This window comes from Ananas comosus, linkage group 18 (assembly GCF_001540865.1).
Source record: "Ananas comosus cultivar F153 linkage group 18, ASM154086v1, whole genome shotgun sequence".
NCBI classification, from domain to species: domain Eukaryota; kingdom Viridiplantae; phylum Streptophyta; class Magnoliopsida; order Poales; family Bromeliaceae; genus Ananas; species Ananas comosus.
Window position 1 is genome coordinate 10691233 of NC_033638.1, and position 21226 is coordinate 10712458.

The following is a 21226-nucleotide window of genomic DNA, read 5'->3' on the forward strand; positions in this document are numbered from 1 at the left end:
AAAATTCCTCTCCTGGCCTTAACAGCAGGCAAAGAAACAGACAATCAGTATTGTCTGGACCTGGTTCATTCGTTGGTTGTGGACCACCCCTAGCTAGCTACATGTATTCTCCATATCATGCATCCCTGTCTCTAATTAATCTGCCGCTTTAAAAAATAATAATAATAATAATAATAATAATAATAATAATAATAATGTTTTAATTTCAAAATGCCTACGTACGTACGACTCATTTTGCTGAAAAAATTCAAAAATAGAGACGGAATAGATATATGGCCGATTTTTTGGCGTTCCAGGGCTGGTCGATGTTATGTGCCCAGATCCGTACAATAATTTCTTCAAAAATTCAACACAAATCTCCAAGCCTGGCTATGAAGGGACAATTAAGAAGTGGGTGGCATAGCCGTCCTACCACTACACAACATGAGATTAACATGGCTTTTCCGTTTGGCAAGGTTTGGAAAAATCTGGACTTAGCCAAATTTGAGATCTCATCAACTAAAGTAATCAAAAGGGCTTTTATTTTATTAGTATTTTATTATATTTTACTTTTTTGCATAACTCCTTGGATATCATACGCCCCCAATAATCCCATTTTTCGCTTGACTACTGTATGCAACAAATCATTTTCTCTCATCAATGTATACCTACGAAGGAAAAGAAGAAGGTTGCTAGGTGTACCCAATAAATTTTTTTTTTGTCTCTTTCATGATCAATTGATATATTTTTAGCTCACGGGGATTCATATATAGCAACTAAGAACCGGACCGATCGTTACTAGCACAAGCGGCAAAAAATTTGATCGTTGGTATTCGAGATGTCAAGTTTGAATCCTAATTGATTCATATTTTCAATTAAGTTTATTTTTTAAAAAATAAACAAAGTAGGTAGCATGTTACCATTCTCCACACACACACAAAAAAAAAAAAAAAAAAAAAAAAAAGAGAGAGCAAGAACTGGGGTTTGTCTAAAGAAACTCCCGCCCCTCCCCCCGGAAGTCAACGACTAATAATTTCGTACAATATAAAAAAGAGCACGTTGTGATTAATTATTTCGTGATATGTTGTAAGAGAATTAATGATGCTAAATTTATACAGCACCATTATATATACATATAGCTCTGGATCTATTCGATCCTCTTCCATTACCCTCACACAAAGCTTGAGAGAGAGAGAGAGAGAGAGAGAGAGAGAGAGAGAGAGAGAGNAGGTGGTCTCTCCAAGGAATGACTGCTTTGGTCACCGGAGGTACAAAAGGAATAGGGTACGTTACCTATATTTATATACACAGTTTCTATCACCTAATAGTAAGTAATTCTACCGATTGTTCCAAATGCAAATGATAAAGAATTCGATTATTAGTATCCGAAATTTTAAGTTCGAATTTTAGTTGATTTATATTTTTAACTAAATTTTTTTCTAAAAGAAATATACGGAACATATAGCATATCATTTTTCTCTAAAAAACAAAAGAATAAACTCTCTACATCTCAGTATGTATAAAATTTTCACTAATGTGTACGTAACATGGTTTGTAATCTAACTTTTTCATCGAGCTAGCGGCGAGAGCTAGCAATCGCAATCGCTGAATCTGTCTTCCAAGCAGACCATCGGCCCGCGTTGATACTGTCTTACTTTTTCGGACGAGCGTCTGGTTCAGCGAGTGCACAAAAAAAAAAAAAAAAAACCTGGTGCACGTTAGAGTGTAAAAAATTACTGAATTTACCTAACTTAAGCGTGTTGTTTGGCATATATATATATTGCACGTGCAGCCATGCAGTTGTGGAGGAACTGGCGAGCCTGGGCGCCGCGGTGCACACGTGCTCCCGGAACGAGGCGGAGCTCAGCACGTGCCTCCGAAGATGGAGCGAGAAAGGTTACCGCGGTGTGACGGGATCCGTCTGCGATGTATCCTCCCCGGAGCAACGTGAGAAGCTCCTCAAAGACATCTCTTCTGTTTTCAATGGAAAGCTTAACATTCTGGTAATTAGTTAAGTAATTTTTCTTCGCTTTGGATCCACGTACGTCTCATGCTTTGCTTAATAGAATAGTCATTTTTCTTCTTTAGTAACATATCGTTGTGTACTATATATCTGACGATACCTAATTATCTAGTATGATAATAAGGATGAGTTAAAATATTGTGTTAACTTTTGTTGAGAGATTGTATAACACTCATCGTATATAAATACTATTTGAAAACAGTAGAGTTTAAAGCTGGAGTGAGTAACTGTTCCATCAATGAGCTTGTAATTAATTAATTAATGGTTGAAGACGATTGTTGAAGGATAGCTGTGCTGGACATATACTCTCGGTATAATGCAAACTACTCAATTCCATGCCTGTTAATTACTTCTCTCGATCTCGTAGGACAATAAAATACACACCGAGTAATTGGTAGAGAACCTACTGCACGTGCATGCCTTAGCCGTTTACTTTCCATCTATAAAAAAATGCTAGGAGTTAGATGTACTTTAGTTCACTGGGACCATAATTATGAATGCGTATTATTATTGATAAGATAAATGAATAAAATATGGGCACTTGTTTTTGCATATATATATATATATATATATATATATAGAGTGCGGCTAGAATGCTTATGGAAGCACGGAGGCTCCGTGCTTCCACTTTGTTTTCGATGTTCGAATTTTCGAATCGACGATCGGCTCCGTTAGACTTGATCTAGAGTATTTGAAGTATTTAAAAAATAAATTTTGCGATTTTTCGATATCATTTGCCTAGTGATCGAAGTGGCTCAAAATCAACGGCTGAAAATAAAAATCTTACAAAATATGATGATATGACATTAAAATTTTAGATCAAAGTTATTGATCTTGTTTTATATAGTATAAAAAATTTTCTATCAAACTTTCACGTGATTTGGATATTTCTACACCGTTAAACTTGCAAATGGCTCACTACGGCCATTGAAATTTGTTGATTTTGAGCCCATTCGATCACTAGGCAAATGATATCGAAAAATCACAAAATTTATTTTCTAGGTACTTCAAATACTCTAGATCAACTCTAACGGAGCCGATCGTCGATTCGAAAGTCCGAATATCGAAAAGAACTTAGAAGCACGGAAGGCTCCGTGCTTCCATAAGCATACCAGCCTACTCTCTCTCTCTCTCTCTCTCTCTATATATATATATATATATATATATATACACGTGAAAAATATGCATAGGGGATTAGGGGATTAGTACACTATATATATATGTTTTAACTTCAAAAGAAAGAAAAACAGAAACTCGTTTTGACAATAACATATAATGTAAAATTTGACAATATTATTATTCAGCTTAATGTATTGTTAATATATCAAAAAAATTTATTTAATTGGAGCATTTGAGTTTTTGTTATTTAAAACAATTCTTGCTCTACGGATATGATCACTTTTTTTTTTCGTTCTACTACAAAAAGGTATATATTTCCACAGGTGAACAACGCGGGCACGTTAACATGGAAACCAACGACCGAGTACAGTGACGAGGACACCAAATTCATGTGGGCTACAAATTTTGACTCGGCTTATCATCTATGCCGACTCGCACATCCCCTTCTCAAGCAATCTGGCTTAGCCAACATAGTCTTCATGTCCTCCATCTCGGGTGTCATCGCCGTGCCTTACTGTAGCCCTTACGCCGCAACCAAAGGTACTAAATGCTTAATCAAGCTCAATATATATGTAAAAATTGTAACGATAATGTGCGTAAGTTTTGTACATACATAGTAGTTAGTTATTACAGTATTATAATTAAGCTGTTTATACAACTAATGTGAGCTAGCAATTGATTTATGATGCTTTGATATAGGGGCACTGAATCAGTTAACTAAGAATCTTGCATGTGAGTGGGCGAAAGACAACATTCGAGCTAACAGTGTCGCACCTTGGCTTACGAAAACGTCTTTAGTTGAACCGGTAAGTTGCTCTCTTAATTATTCACAATGCACCATAAGTTAAAAATTGATATATAGCTTGCATATATTTAATACACTGTCATTGTTAAACAACCTCCTTTGCTCGAGATTAAAGAAAAGTACCTTGGTCATTTGAAAAAAAAAAAAAAAAACCTAGAATTTGAAAGGTTCGATTATTCTACACTCGCGAGCTAGCAAAGGAACCCTTGAAGTACGGATCAAACTTGTTACATTGCAATGATAAAAATAAAACAAATAAATTAAGCAAACGGTTGAAATGAATCTCAAGTTTAGTAAGGGGCAAAGTGGAACGGAAAATCGACACACGCCTAAAGCAGTGTTCGACGCGTTCTACAAACATAAATTAACATAGACACATAACTATATTATTGTATTGATCGATGAGATATGTTCATCGCAGGCGCTCGATGAGAGCCTTTTGGAGGGTATTCGGACTCGAACACCGCTCGGTCGAATAGCAGCGCCAGAAGATGTTTCGTCTGTTGTGGCGTTCCTTTGCATGCCTGCTGCTTCATACATCACGGGACAAACTATCATTGTTGACGGCGGATTATCGGTGAACGGCTTCTTCTTCTATTGAACGTATAGCACCGGTCAAAATCGAACCAAAAAAATTGGACTCTTGAATTTCATGAGTATATTTAGCGCGAGTTGTTTCAGTTTTTGTCAGTACGAGTAACTGTTGAAGATTATTTTCGCCTTCTGAATACAGAGTGGAGTACGTACGTAGAGACAAGTTTCATGGTTACTTCGAATTTATGAGTTAATTAGACCATCTTTCCATTAAAAAAAAAAGAAAATTAAAATCCTTATTTTTATTTTTATTTTTGTTTTCTCATATTCTACATCTTGGAGATTCCTCGTGCTTATTTTACTTATCTATTTATTTTTTTGAAAGGTCTGATGCTAATAATATAGACCTTTTGCTGAATAATTATAGAAAATCACAACTTCAAAGACAGAAAAAAAAAAAAGAAAATTAAAACCGAATAAGGTTCAATATGAAACCGGCCCAAGACATGTACATTATAAATCAGTGAACGGATGTCTCGAAGTTTGGTTTAGACCGAGTTAAAAACAAATCCGGCCCAAAATACTATTCCGGTACCTTTCAAAATCCAGCCCAGGACGAAGACAAACAATAAAACAAGCCCAAATAAGGTTCAGCCCATTTAGACCGGGCACATTTCCACTACCGCCACTTTCGCACACGCTCTTAAGCGACACCTTCACGCGCACACGCACACGCACACGGGCACGCACACACTCTCTCACCCCCAGCGGAGCGTAGAGGATCGATTGAGATCCTTCATCTTCAACGCCGATCTCCATATCGCTTAATATAGGTGTGTATTCTCCACCTCTAATCCTCATTTCTCCGCTCTCGATTGCGATATTGCAGCTGCGGTATTTGGACGTCGCCCCGATTGATGCCTCAATTTGGTTTTCTCTATTCCATGTTAGTTTTAATTTTTGAGTACAATTTCGGCTATTCGAACAGTTTCGTTTTTTTTTTTTTTCCCCCATTTAGATTCTACAATTTGAGGATATCCCTATTGTTTCCAGATGTTTGATGCTCTGATTACAAAAGAATTCGTATGATCCGTGAAGTTTACCGTGTAAATTTAGGTTTCGCGATATCGAACAAGGTGAAACTTGTGATCTCATAGATTGTGAAGGTTATCATGGCGAGAAGAGGAATAAATCCCAACCGACGATTGGTTGACACTGGGAGTATCCCGCTCGTTAGTTCACTGCATCAGAAGTCGCGATCATCGCCGTTGCTATCGATCGGATTAGTTGTTCTGGTAGATTTAGTATATTGAGTTTTTAATTGTATCTGATTTTACTGTTTCTCTCTCTTTGAAACAGCTTTATTAACATGTTTTTGTCGAATTTCAGGGTGCTTTTCTGCTCATCGGTTACTCCTATAGCAGCTCAGGTTGGTAAAATGATGATGAATAGTAAGATGTCAGAACGAAACGAATTGTTTAAGAGAAGTTCATAACTAATATTCGTTTTTGCTCATCTGTGCGGTACTTTTGGAATTCATTAGTCCTTTATCTAATGTACGTAAGCTGATCTTACGGTTTTTAAATATGAATTGTTAGGTGGATTTGGCGGCAATAAAGAAGCTATAACCAGGGGTGAAGGTAGTCATCACTATCGCACATTTAGTTACTGTTTTTTTAGTTCAAGGGCATGTAATATCAAGAGCATGGAGTTTAATCAATATCGTTTGAATTTGTTATTTTTTACCTTTCTTACTGCCTCAAAGTTTATTCTTTTGTTAGTTATGTGACATCACTCAAAATATTCAAAAATAACTCTGGTTTCATTATAGTTACAAATCTCATGGTGTAGATTTCTAAACATTATCTAAGACGCTTGTGTGAGAGCGCTAAACATATATGTGTGCATCAAATTGTCTTGCCTATATTCCATGTAGAAGAATTGTATCACTTCTCAAGATTTTTCTAATATTTTGATTAAAAATACTGTAAACTGTACGGCAGCACTTTTGTCGCATATGTTAGATAGCTGTTATATACTCTTATTTCCCTGGCATCATTAATATATATATATATATATATATAGAGTAGGGCTACTATACTCTGATGAGTATTGGGCCCTTCGTACTCATAAGTTGTTTTCGATGATAGAGCTTCCGAATCGACGATCCACTCCGTTAAATATGATTTAGAGTATTTGAAACTTTTAGAAAATAAATTTCGTAATTTTTCGAAATCATAATAAAGTCCATCAAGCGGGCATGAAATGAACGGTCAAAATCGAACGATGTCTTAAAAATGGATGTTTGGATCCTTCAATTTAAGATCGGAGTTATTGATCTTTATCTATGTAGTGAATATAATTTTCTATCAAAAATTCAACCCATTCCGATTCTTTTTCACCGTTAAACTAGTAAATATCTCATACCGGCCGTTAAAAGTTATCAATTTTGTGAGGTTTTGATCGTAAGGTAAATGATATTGAAAATTATAAAATTTGATTTCTAGAAGTTTTTGATGTTCCAAATAATGTTTAACAGTATGAACCGTCGATTCGGAAGCTCTATCATCGAAAACAACTTATGAGTACGAGGGCGATCGTACTCATAAGAGTATAGTAGCCGGACTCATATATATATATATATATATATATTGAGCTGGANATATATATATATATATATATATATATATTGGTTAGCTCCTCACTAGTTTAGGAGTGTGAGAGTTACTGATATCTCATTCCAAAAGATTTATAGAGATATCCAAAAGATTTATACACCTTTAAATTAAAAAATCTCGAGATATCAAGCATATCTGTTCTGTATGATATTCTCTGTTATGGCTGCAGTTGGTGAAGAAATTTACTTTTCTACCTCATTGCATCATTATAGTCTTGTTTTTAATATAATGATTATTACTGTTAGTAGTTGTAATAATTATTTTGCATAGTCGTTACAAATAGATTCAGCTCTTTTTCCGACTTTTGTCAACTTTTCTCATGCACAGGTGCTTCTTGCACACCAGAAGTTCTCCAAGCAATACCTATTTTAAAGAAAGTTTATGGTGATAGCATGCGGAAAGTTCTACATGTAGGTCCAGATAGCTGTTCAGTTGTTTCAAAGTTGATGAATGAAGATGATACTGAAGCATGGGGCGTAGAACCTTATGATTTGGAAGATGCTGATAGTAATTGCAAGAGTCTTGTGCGCAAGGGCTTTGTGCGTGTAGCTGATATTAAGTTTCCTCTGCCGTACAGACCAAAATCTTTTAACCTTGTCATAGTTTCAGATGCATTGGATTATCTGTCCCCAAAGTACCTTAATAAAACCCTTCCAGATTTGGCGAGGGTATCTGCTGATGGTCTTGTTATATTTGCTGGTATGCCCATCATCTCAGAGATAATTAATAATCACCAATATTTTTGAAAAATGACCTGGTTAATGTGGTTAATGTTAGTACATATCTGTACATTATACATTTTGAAGGGTTGCCTTTAACTGTAATTGAGGGAGGAATAGTGAGGCAAGTGCTAATTAGATGAAGAAATTCAAATGCGTGTATATAGTAGAAAAAGAACTGCAAGTGAACTGCAAAAAGAGAACCGCAAGTGAGCAAGTGATACTTTCTTTTTCAGTACATTGCATGGGGTGACATAAAGAAAGACAACATATTTCTTTGCCATAAACACAATTGATATATTAAAAGCATGACAGCCATGAAATCTATCATCTGGTATATGTTTGGAGAGTTCATTATTTTTTTTGTAATTCTACATGTTCGAAAATTTTATTCTAATGCTCTTTAAGTAGTTCGCATTTGCATTTAATATCTGTAGTTCTCTTTAAGTCTTTACTGGATGAATATAATTGGTTTACTGTTGCCTTCCGATTTGGTAATTCTGGTACTTTTGGGTTCTTTTTTGTTATCCTTCTTACTAAGTACTACAACCTGACAATAATAAATATAGGTGCACACTTTCCTTTTTTTTACGTAATTACTAATTACTGATGCCAATTCTTTTTTAGAAAAAGAGGAATGTTCGTGTAATTGTTCTACTTCTTCCTAGTCTCACTAATTTGATGCCCAAGAACATGCGCAGTTTACAAACTTGTACTTGGGATTGGTTTCTTTAAAGATTCTACTTAAGTTTGAAAATAATGGATCCTTTTTTATGTCATCACCTCCCTATCTGTTATTTTGTTTTTCTTACTTGAAGTTGTAAAACATGGTAGTTATAGCTTTTTTGTTTTATAATCCCCTAAAGTTTTTGACATTATATAGATTTATTCTCTTGCTTAGTTTGTAGATCAGCGATATTCTGGATTCAGTTTGTTCTGCCAAGTTAGTCAATGCTTTTGTTGAAACCTTGTACAAATAAAAACAAGTGAAAGAAACATTTTGCATTTTTTAAACTATTATTTTCAGAACTTCTTGATAATTCAAGTAGCTTTGTGCATGTGGTGTGTGTGTGTGTGTGTGTGCGTGTGTGTGTGTGCATATTATACTCTTAAGGAGTGAATTTTCTTGCTGGTCATCATCTCTTTTCACTGTATTACTAGGTTATCCAGGTCAGCAAAGAGCAAAAGTCTCGGAGCTGTCAAAATTTGGAAGACCGGTACGTCCAGTAGCAAACTTATCTTTTACTTCAGTTTCACGCAGAAAAACAATCCATACTGTATTTCTTATTGTGACTGGTCTTAGCTATGCCATTATAGCATTAATTATAGAGGAAAATGACACTTTTAAACTGTGTTTCATATTCTGAAACCCATTTCAGATAGATTTCAGTGCAAAACCTTTATTTTTTTTTTCTCTCCTTTTTGCGTTAAGCAAAAAACATAGCTTAGAGGCATTCCCTGGTCACCATATGGAATTTTTTCAAACCCAAAGCAGTTGATTTATATTCTTTTTTCATATTATTCTATTTTTGATTTGTGATGGTTCTAAAACATTGGTTATTTTATCCATTCAACATGAATGTTGGCATTATGAATAAATGAATAAATCTTTTCTTGTGACTATTGAATTGTTCTGGATGTTGTCGAACTTGGTGTTTGTTATAGGCCAAATTAAGGAGTTCGTCATGGTGGATAAGATATTTCATTCAGACCGGTTTGGAAGAGAATGAAAATGCAGTGAAGAAGTTTGAACAGACTGCTGGCAAAGGATCTTACAAACCGGGCTGCCAAGTTTTCCATCTTAGTTATAGTTCATAGCGGCTAATTTTCGACCCCTCATATGACAAGTCGGAGTAAGTTGGTTCTATTTTGTAACTTATCATATTGGCCACTTTTTCGCTCGGTTGTGGAGATCTGTCCAACTTGCACTTAGTTTATGCACTTATTATAAGAATTTAGTTCTTCGGAGCTAAATTTACATGCGAAGCTATGTATTAGTTTTTTATTTCTTTTTGGCCAGAGTGGTGTAACTGCAATAGGTTACATTATCTACTTGTTTCAGTCGCTTGTTGGCTTTTATTCAGCAACCAAGGTTTTGTTATCTAAATCCGACTTTTTAATTTAGTCCCTGTTAGTGCTGAATCTGTCCTTCATTCTTTTTTTTCTTTTTTTTTTTTTTTTTTGAGAAAAAGGTAGCAAGACTGTCCTTCATTCTTGATTATTGATTAGCGCGTAAATAAGTGGAATTTGATTGCGTACTTTCTGCCAAAAGCTAGGATGTATGATCACCCCACGAGCTGGCGAAGTACAATAATCTGGAAGATTACAGGTGAGCAAGTTAGTAGGAAATCGATGGTGGATTTAAATTTTGGCTCTTTCTCTTGATCATCACTGTTCAGTTGAATATTTCAGTTATGTGTCTCCTCAGAGCTTTGGCCGTTCTTTGTACTGGAGTTGTAGAAAATACTTTTTCAGTTTAATCTAGCTCCCCGAGTTGAATCTGACTCATTTTCTGTTGCTCCTGAGCAATGCATTAAGCATATTCCTTTAGAAGCGTTACTTTTTTTCTTTTTTTTTTTTTTTGTGCGCGCGTGCAAGGAAATAAAGAAGATGATGCTACTATACTTACAGGTAGTGCGGAATATATTTTAAAGTGTTTGAAATTCAGCACTGTTGATTGGATTGGTTAGGATTTGATTGGGGATATATCTAATAAGTGACTGGGAATAGCAATGGGGCAGGGAGGAAATCTGGAGCTCTTTCCAGTTTCCTACTGTGTCGCATATTTGTATCCTCATCATATGCATTCCGGTCGTCCTTATCTTGTGCGTGCGACTTTATTGATCCAAAATATAAGAACCCAAGCGGGTGAGAACGGGATCCATACGGGAATCAAAACTTACAGATTAGGTAGAAGATGACGAAGCATTCCCGCAGCAGTTAGAAGCCCATTGTATCGTGTTCCAATTTCAAGTATGAACTGTCACGATAGAGACCGAACATTACAGCTTGCTATAACTTATAATAGTCGTCGACTATCTGGGGATGTATATATATAATAGTCTAACTATACTATTAAGGCAATTGAGTAGTACGAGCTAAAAATTCCAAGGTGGTGATGCTGACGAGTTATACTGGGTCCATAACGACAATAAATTACTAGTGAAAATACAAAAATACTATTCAAAAGAAACTAATAAGATCTTTATCGGGTTTGTATTAGCTGTAATTTATATTTTTGTCCGAACATTTTACATGGCCGACGCTATCAAAGAGTCACGCCCGCATCATTTCTTTGTTTGACTAGTGATGTTCCTGGACTGCACATCTGTGTCTTGTGTGGTTAGCATAATTTCCAAAACAATCATAACCAAGGCTAAGGAGTTTGTCCCCAGTAATCGCGAATTTTAAAATCAACGTTCTCTTTTTTCTCCGGGCTAGTGTTAGCAGAATATCTGAGTTTTATTGATAGCCAACGTTATTTAATTTGCTCACATACAGACATGAAACTTCTTGGTATGTTAAAAACTTAAAAATTTTATTAAATTGGAATTGATAAAAAATAATTAGGACTCTGTTAGAAATTGAACGTGTGACCTCCTGCTTAAATACTACATTAAAAAAATAAAAAAAAAATCAACTGTTCGGGAAGCTTAAACTGTGAAAACAATATATGTTTTAATAATTTTATATTTCGCATGATAAGTTAATTAAAAAATTGCAGAGAGAGAGAGAGAGAGATATATATATATAATTGGAGCTGTCAATGTACCAAGAGCTTTATTTTAACATTCTGCCAGTAAGCTGCAGGGTTTGTTTAATCTAAAATTCTGGAGGTATGCTGCACGCACGTCTGGGAAGAGTATTCAGAAGGACCTCTACATTCAAACTAAAGTGCTGCAATAAGTCAAATAAATGAAGGGGAAAAAAACTAAAATGTTTGGACGTGTAATGGAACTTTTCTTGTCTTGTGTGTGCATTAATTTTATACGCGGCATCGGCCTGGAGATTTTCCTGCATGCGTGCACCTCTGGCCAATATCTAGGTTCTCTCTGCTGAGCTCGGTCTTTGTTTTGACCATGGAAGAGCACGGAGTTTAGTTCTTAATTACATTGAAGTTTCAAGGCCTGTAATATATTATATCTTTTCTCAATTTGATGATTTGACTTTTGCAATTTAAGAATATACTTGTAGCAGAATATATTGTATACAGCATTGGTTTTCTTTATAGTATATGTATTCTCCTTTTCTGAGGGAAGAAAAATACTTCATTTCTTGTATCAGCCACCTTTTGTATTTTTCTGAGGACTACATGATATTCTAGTTAATGTTGCTCTAGACATGACAGATATGAATTAACGCTTCTGGAAAGAGCATCTTAATTAATTATGTTCCAAAAGAAGCACATTTGGTCTCAAAGAGCTTGATTAATGGTGACGCAGAAATTTATCAGCCGCACTAGGAAAAGTCGCAATGGATTCCTTTGAAGGCCGCAGCCTATATATGAATATTGCTCTCCATTTTGATCACTTCATCTATGGCACCAACTAGTCAAGCCCATACTTAAACATACTTTAAAAGAGAAAAAAAAGAAGAAGAAGAAGAAGAAAGTTCAGTCCATGCCTACGTGGTGTGTCCCAACCACTGAATTTTTCTGTGCGCCCAACAAGTAATAAGCATCAATATTTCACAAACTGGTCGAATCAGGTTGAACTGGCCGTTGGATTGAACCGATTGGTGATCGATCGGATCTAGTGGAAAATTAATGAACCATTAAAAACAGTGTTTGCAATGATACTACAGGTAAAATCTTAAAGCAATAATATCTTTCAATGTGCATGGCTCGAATAAAGAGATCAATACATCCCTCTCTAGATCGATCATGATAGTAATCTTTACTATCATTCTCATCCTTAATCCTTACGCGTCCTTATCTTAGTGACGAGTGTAGGAAGCTTGCCATCTCTTTACTCTAAGAAAAATAAATAAATAAAAATGAGAGCAAGTAGATATTAATTGAATCGAGAAGCTTAATCAACTAACCAGGTTAAAAAATTCAACAACGAACCCATGAGTAAGCATTAAATATTACTGGATTTGGTAAGATGTGATGTTCAAAAAGAAGGCTACAACAGCAACTGCTAAGATTAATTTTAATATACATTCCTTTTTCCTTCGGGAAAAGTTTAATTGCTTGGATATTTCGTGGTTTTTTACTTTTCTACCAAAAGACCAAATATAATATAAGTTTTTTAACTTTAATTAGTGTTGAAAAGCCACCATTGGCGACCATTTGTATTTTCACCCTTTGGATCTTTTGACAGCTGTAAGCCACGCAGTAGTCCACGTCAGCCTCTCTTTTTTAAACCGATCCTTCTCCCTCTCTTCCGCTCCCCCTCTCTCTCTCTCTCTCTATATATTAATTATATCTCTCTTTAACAACTTATCCCTTCTCAACATCAAACTAAGCAACGAAAAAAAAAAAAAAAACTTGTGCTTTTGCCTCACATTCTTTTTCTTTGCAATGGAGGGTCTAATTCCGTTTGTGTATAGGACCATAATCCACTACACAAATGGCGAGCAAACCCCGATAGGCGGGAACCCGGCCTTCAACGAATCGCCTTCGAATTCATACATGCGGCTCGCCGGAGACTCTGGAAGGTTCCAAGCCTCGGAGATCATCCACATCTTCTCCCCGCCGCCCTCCGGCATGCCTCCGGTAGCTTCCGCTGGGGCCCAGCAGTCTCCGCGGTGGCGGCCTGCTGCTTCGGGCATAGTTGCTGCTTCAGGCGGAGCAGCGCAGTCTCCCCGCCGCCGGCCGAATTCGATGGNGCTGGAGAAACTGGGAAAGGGGGACGGGGAATAGCGATGGGAAGAGGCGATACCTGAGCTTGAAGACGAGGACGAGGACGAGGACGAGGAACGGGATTGTGGATGCGGCGACGTAGAAGAGAGAGCTCGTGGAGGCTTTTTTTTTTTTTTTTTTTTTTTTTTTGGGTTTCATTAATAAGGTCGTTTGCTGCAGGAAAAGTCCTGCAGCTGTGGTGAAATTACGTCCTGATCTGCTTTGTAATGTTTCGATAATTAAGTGTGAAATGTGAATTTGTATAAATAGTATTTTTCTATTTTTAATTAAGGATTTATTATTACTTAAAATGTGTATTAATCATCTGAAAATTGTGTTAACACTCTCGCGCCTCTGTACGTACATGATAAAAGTTCGAAAGTTTTTCTTTTTTTTTTTGAAAATAAGGTAGCATGCTACCTGCTTCATTAAAGGATGAATTAGGCTACAAAAGTGAGGCAACTGGGCCTCAGATCAGAAATCATCAGAAAAAAAAAGAAAAAGAAAAAGGGACAAACTATCGATTCACCGATAGAAAATGTTTCCACAGATTCGACAACTGGTTAACCTTGCATACAACTCTCAGGGGGTCCAGCTGCATCCCTTTGAAGATCGTATCGTTTCGGCACTCCCAGATGATCCACCAGCAAGCCGGTAGTTTTATGATCCAATTAGCTGAACACTGTAGACCCTTCGTACGTACCCACCCACCTATTCCACACCGAATGAACGTTGCCTCCTAGCTCCCCCGCCTGTACGCCCTCAACCGTCATCAATAAGATGAATTTAGATTATACGCAGTTAATGAACAGGTGATCAACAGCTTCCTCATCAGACCCGCATAGCACACAAGCCGTATCACCAATCCACCTCCTTTTTATAAGATTATATGTTGTTAGAAGTCTCTTTTTGAGGACGAGCCAGCAAAAAATTTTAACTTTCAGAGATATACAAAGCCTCCAAAGCTTGATTGTGCGGTCATCCCTCGTACCTCCCTCATTCAGCACCGAGTATGCCGACTTAACCGAGAAGCGCCCCCCAGATCCCCAACGCCAAAGGATCCTGTCGGGACTCTGATCTACAATAAAAACAGAGATCCGATCCTTAAGCTCCGAGATAATAGTGCCCAAGTCCTGCCTAGTATCAGCCCCATTTCCAAATATTTTACGCCAGTCCCAACCGTCGTTCCCCCAATAGTCCGTAACTAAATCGTTCCTGCGTTCCGTCAAGTCATACACCTCCGGATAAGCCCGCTGCAAGGAAATCTCACCACACCATCGATCTATCCAAAAATCAATAGTGCGCCCCTTGCCCAGTTTATAGTGTAATCCTTAATGCACAGATAATATATGTAAAATTAAGCGATTGTATATCTATGTGGATGAAGTGAAACGACGTACGACGCTTGAATCAACTTTGACGAATATGATTTTTTTTTTTTTGATTTTTTCTCGAGGTCCTGGTTATCTCACCCCTATAGCCTAATTTATACCTTCAATGAATGAAGCAGATAGCATACTACCTATTCTAAAAAAAAAAAAAAAAAAAAAAAAACTTTAACGAATATGTTAACTCAAAAAATTAATGTAATTGAGACTAATTAACCTAGAAATGATTTTAATTAGAACGATAACATTATTCTTCTCTTGGTGCGAGAGATTGTTGCGTGGTTGGAATGTTTGATCCCTATATATCAATTTTCGTACGTGTGCGATCCAACGAACAAATGAAAAAAGTTTCTCGAGACAGATAGTGAATTTAAATGTTGGCAAGTCTAAAAAAAAAATCCATAATTAAAAATAAATTGAAAAATTTTTTTCCCTTTTTTTTAAAAAAAGTCGAATTAGCCTTATCTCGGGAAACTACTGGGAAAGCAAGTCTAACTTGAGCTTCGCTTTTAGCTCCCACATTTTTCTCACTTGTTATTTTATACTGGGGTCCATATCTTAATGAGATGCAACACTTAATAATCAAGCGACTTTTATTACATGCATGTGAGAGAACGAGAGGCTTGTGGATGAATGGGCAATTTCCTGCTTCTTTCCTGATGACACACACGTGCTTGATTTTTAAAAAAAAAATAATAATAATAAATTGTTGTTTAAGAGGGTGCTTAAACGAGCAGTTGATTGTTTCTTTATCTTTCCTTAAAGAATGAAAAAGAAAGAAAAATAATAATAGTAGAGTATTGGTATGGCTAAATTATAGAAGTTGATGCCGAAAGAATTGACACCACGGGGCTCTTTTAAGAGTCAAACATCTAATAAGTGGCAAAAATGTACGTATGTATGTATTTATTTATTTATTTATTTATTTATGCAGAAGAAAAGGATGTCGGTATGGATATTTGATGGAGCTTCTTTTAAAATGTATCCCTCACTAGGTCGTTCAATTTTCTCTTTCATTTCCCAATTATTCCATAAGATGATGAGACGTAGGAGCGAAAATTAGTGAAGAAAAAGCCAGCCCAACTTGTCCTGCATCATGCCAAACAAAAAGAGCAGCTGAAACTAGACCATGCATGACCTTAACAGCAGATGATTGTGGGCCATTTCGCTTATTAATCCAATTGCCATCTGCAAGGTTAGGTATATAAAGGGTATGCTTGGTATTGAGTAATGTCAAATACCGAACTTAGAGAAGTTGCACCCAAAATATGTTGAAAAGTAATTTCCGTTTTCCAATGGGATTATAGAAATCATATCATGAGCAAACCAGTGATCTTGGCAATGTCTTATGATAATTTAACAAAATAAATGGAATATTAATTTTCTCATTGCTTTTTAATAGCAGTCAGTAAAAGATTGCTGGGCTGATCAAAAGAAAAGGAAGCAAGCAAGAGGAATTAGATATGCTATTCAATATATAGGTGAGATACCCAAAAACACTTTTGCAGATTCTATAGTAAACCTGTGGGATGCACTAAAAGGTTGATGCGCCTAGATGGTTAGATTCAATGAGCTCTTGTATCTTGACAATTCAATTAAGCTGTTGACTGGTTTCTGGGCCAGGCTACGAGGAAACTTCATGGGCTGGGCTGGACTAAAAGGCTTATAAGTTTTCAATTTTCTCTATGAACGTTTTCCCTCAAAAAAAGAAATATATATTATATTTACTTATTATTTATCAAATAGGGATTTTTTTTTTCTTTGTTTTTTTTTTTTTTGTCATAGATTAACTACATAAGCCGTTCAACAACAAGATTTCTACCTTTGTGCGCCAACTCATTTGGCACTTTTGAGTTGAAGTAGACGACCAGTTGTTTGATCAACTTGGTTCAATTGGTTGTCGAAATAATTTATATAATTTAAGTCCAAATTTTCATTTGGGTGGCAAATTAGCCAACCTCATGAGCCAAAAGACTTGATCTTACAATGAAGAGAAATTTCACAAATTTGCAATAGTATTAACTAATTCAAATCAACTAACTGTGGATCTTATATAAATTAAAACTTCTCTAAGGTGGCCTTTTTGTAGACAGGAAGAAGTAGCAACCATTGGAAGTGCATTTAGTTTTGATAAGTCAACAGGATTGATATCTATCCCATCTTCTTGAAGAGAAACAATTCTGTGTTCCGGGTAATACCTACCAATGCAACCAGATCACTAGAACGGGTCAACCTTCTAGTGACCGACTGGAACGTGCAGCGACAGTAACTTACTACCTCTCTTCCTAACCTTCCCACACTCCGCTTGCTTCTGTAATCTTTTTGCACCATTTTTGTTTTCTTTCCTTGTGTAAGGACTCAACCCACTAGCAATAATAACTCGTTGGGTCCAAACACCAGCCCAAAATGCTTAAGCCCAGTTATTATTACTAGTGTCTAAGTCTTTTATAAACCCAATGACAACCCCATTCTCATCCGATATGGTATTATTAGGGTGTCATAGACTCCCCCCGGTTAAGGCCCTGATGTCCTCGTCAGTCCAATCACACACACAGCCCAAGATCACCAGGCGATGTGAGACTCGTCTCGCTAACCCGTCATCCAAACTCTGGCTCAGTCGAGACTCGCCACACATGTCCAGCTGATAAACCGGCTCTGATACCAAATGTAACGACCCAGCCCACTAGCAACAATAACTCGTTGGGCCCAAACACCAACCCAAAATGCTTNCGGCCTGCTGCTTCGGGCATAGTTGCTGCTTCAGGCGGAGCAGCGCAGTCTCCCCGCCGCCGGCCGAATTCGATGGCCCGCCGACAAGCCTGACGGACTGCACTCGGAAAGCCGAGCATGCCGAATTGATCATCCCGCTTAATTTTCTCTCGAGGTAGAGTTTGTTCCATTTTGATTTGATATTTAGTAGAGGTGATCGATTAAGAACAAATTGTAAATGATATATAAATATATATTTGTGGAGGCTTTTTTTTTTTTTTTTTTTTTTTTTTTTTTTTTTTAGGTTTCATTAATAAGGTCGTTTGCTGCAGGAAAAGTCCTACAGCTGTGGTGAAATTACGTCCTGATCTGCTTTGTAATTTTCGATAATTAAGTGTGAAATGAGAATTTGTATAAATAGTATTTTTCTATTTTTAATTAAGGATTTATTATTACTTAAAATGTGTATTAATCATCTGAAAATTGTGTTAACACTCTCGCGCCTCTGTACATACATGATAAAAGTTCGAAAGTTTTTTTTTTTCTTTTTTGATAATAAGATAGCATGCTATCCGCTTCATTCATTAAAAGAATGAATTAGCCTATAGCTAAGTTTATTTCTAAATCAAATAAACGAAACGGGTAGCGTGCTACCTATCTCTCTCTCAAAAAAAAAGAGAAAAGAAAAAAGAATTAGCCTACAGGAGTTAGCCAACCGGGCCTCAGATCAGAAATCATCAGAAAAAAAAAGGACAAACTATCGATTCACCGATAGAAATTGTTTCCACAAATTCGACAACTGGTTAACCTTGCAGACAGCTCTAAGGGGGTCCAGCTACATCCCTTTGAAGATCGTATCGTTTCGGCACTCTCAGATGATCCACCAGCAAACCGGTAGTTTTATGATCCAATTAGCTGAACACTGTAGACCCTTCGTACGCACCCACCTATCCCACGCCGAATGAACGTCGCCTCCCAGCTCCCCCGCCTATATGCCCTCAACCGTCATCAATAAGATGAATTTAGTGTATATGCAGTTAATGAACAGGTGATCAACAATTTCCTCATGAGACCCACATAGCAGTAGCACGCAAGTCGTATCACCGATCCACCCCCTTTTTATAAGGTTATCTGCCGTTAGAAATCTCTTTTTGAGGACGAGCCAACAGAAAATTTTTAACTTTCAGAGATATACAAAGTCTCCAAAGCTTGATTGTGCGGTCATCCCTTGTACCTCCCTCATTCAGCACTGAGTATGCCGACTTAACCGAGAAGCGTCCCCCAGATCCCCAACGCCAAAGGATCCTGTCGGGACTCTGATCTACAATAAAAACAGAGATCCGATCCTTAAGCTCCGAGATAATAGTGCCCAAGTCCTGCCTAGTATCAGCCCCATCTCCAAATATTTTACGCCAGTCCCAACCGTCGCTCCCCCAACAGTCCGTAACTAAATCGTTCTTGCGTTCCGTCAAGTCATACACCTCCGGATAAGCCCGTTGCAAGGAAATCTCACCGCACCATCGATCTATCCAAAAGTCAATAGTGCGTCCGTTGCCTAGTTTATAGTGTAATCCTTAATGCACAGATAATATATGTAAAATTAAGTGATTGTATATCTATGTGGATGAAGTGAAACTACGTACGGTGCTTGAATCAACTTTGACGAATATGATTTTTTTTTTTTTGGATATTTTCTCGAGGTTTTGGTTGTCTCACCCCTATAGTCTAATTCATACCTTCAACGAATGAAGCAGATAGCATACTACTTATTCTCAAAAAAAAAAAAAAAAAAAAAAAACTTTGACGAATATGTTAACTCAAAAAATTAATGTAATTGAGACTAATTAACCTAGAAATGATTTTAATTAGAACGATAACATTATTCTTCTCTTGGTGCGAGAGATTGATGCGTGGTTTGAATGTTTGATCCCTATATATCAATTTTCGTACGTGTGCGATCCAACGAACAAATGAAAAAAGTTTCTCGAGACAGATAGTGAATTTAAATGTTGGCAAGTCTAAAAAAAAAAATCCATAATTAAAAATAAATTGAAAATTTTTTTTCCCTTTTTTTTAAAAAAAGTCGAATTAGCCTTATCTCGGGAAACTACTGGGAAAGCAAGTCTAACTTGAGCTTCGCTTTTAGCTCCCACATTTTTCTCACTTGTTATTTTATACTGGGGTCCATATCTTAATGAGAAGCAACACTTAATAATCAAGCGACTTTTATTACGGTGCTTAAACGAGCAGTTGATTGTTTCTTTATCTTTCCTTAAAGAATGAAAAAGAAAGAAAATTAATAATAGTAGAGTATTGGTATGGCTAAATTANAATAATAAATTGTTGTTTAAGAGGGTGCTTAAACGAGCAGTTGATTGTTTCTTTATCTTTCCTTAAAGAATGAAAAAGAAAGAAAATTAATAATAGTAGAGTATTGGTATGGCTAAATTATAGAATTTTTTTTTTTTTAGAAAAAAGTAGCGTGCTACCCGCTTCATTCATTCAATAAGTGAATTAAGCTACATGGGTGAGGCAGCAAGGTCTCGACGAAAGGAAAAAAAAAAAAAGAAAAAAAAAAAGAAGTACGGTCACTCTACTGGACTAAGTTTCCTCCACAGCAGGCTAGAAGTTGATACTGAAAGAATTGACACCATGGGGCACTTTTAAGAGTCAAACATCTAATAAGTGGCAAAAATGTATGTATGTATTTATTTATTTATTTATTTATGCAGAAGAAAAAGATGTTGGTATGGATATTTGATGGAGCTTCTTTTAAAATGTATCCCTCAGTAGGTCGTTCAATTTTCTCTTTCATTTCCCAATTATTCCATAAGATGATGAGACGTAGGAGCGAAAATTAGTGAAGAAAAAGCCAGCCCAACTTGTACTGCATCATGCCGAACAGAAAGAGCAGCTGAAACTAGACCATGCATGACCTTAACAGCAGATGATTGTGGGCCATTTCGCTTATTAATCCAATTGCCATCTGCAAGGTTAGGTATATAAAGGGTATGCTTGGTATTGAGTAATGTCAAATACCGAACTTAGAGAAGTTGCACCCAAAATATGTTGAAAAGTAGTTTCCGTTTTCCAATGGGATTATAGAAATCATATCATGAGCAAACCAGTGATCTTGGCAATGTCTTATGATCATTTAACGAAATAAATAGAATATTAATTTTCTCATTGCTTTTTAATAGCAATCAGTAAAAGATTGCTCGGCTGATCAAAAGAAAAGGAAGCAAGCAAGAGGAATATCAACAGGATTTATCATGCCCTGTTTAGATATGCTATTCAATATATAGATGAGATGCCCAAAAACACTTTTGCAGATTCTATAGTAAACCTGTGGGATGCACTAAAAGGTTGATGCGCCTAGATGGTTAGATTCAATGAGCTCTTGTATCTTGACAATTCAATTAAGCTG

The 21226-nt window shown here is 36.5% G+C and overlaps 2 protein-coding genes across 4 annotated transcripts; both read left to right on the forward strand.

Annotated features, from left to right (window-relative positions):
• LOC109724343 (tropinone reductase homolog At2g29290-like) lies at positions 1199-4674 on the forward strand (the record flags this gene model as incomplete). The annotated part of the gene is made up of 5 exons (XM_020253135.1): positions 1199-1263; positions 1772-1982; positions 3445-3661; positions 3821-3927; positions 4348-4674. Coding segments are annotated over 5 exons (780 nt in total), but the record flags the coding sequence as incomplete, so codon positions are not given.
• Positions 5149-9999, forward strand: LOC109724356 (uncharacterized protein At3g49720-like). 3 transcript variants are annotated; one of them, XM_020253149.1, is made up of 7 exons: positions 5149-5293; positions 5577-5755; positions 5850-5889; positions 6059-6100; positions 7466-7837; positions 9019-9074; positions 9523-9999. In XM_020253149.1, the coding sequence occupies exons 2-7, from the start codon at positions 5633-5635 to the stop codon at positions 9673-9675; spliced, it is 786 nt and encodes a 261-aa protein (XP_020108738.1). In that variant the 5' UTR covers positions 5149-5293; positions 5577-5632; the 3' UTR covers positions 9676-9999. The 3 variants fall into 3 exon arrangements, with proteins under 3 accessions (XP_020108738.1, XP_020108739.1, XP_020108740.1); XM_020253150.1 differs by having other exon boundaries at positions 5181-5406; XM_020253151.1 differs by having other exon boundaries at positions 5282-5406; positions 5514-5755.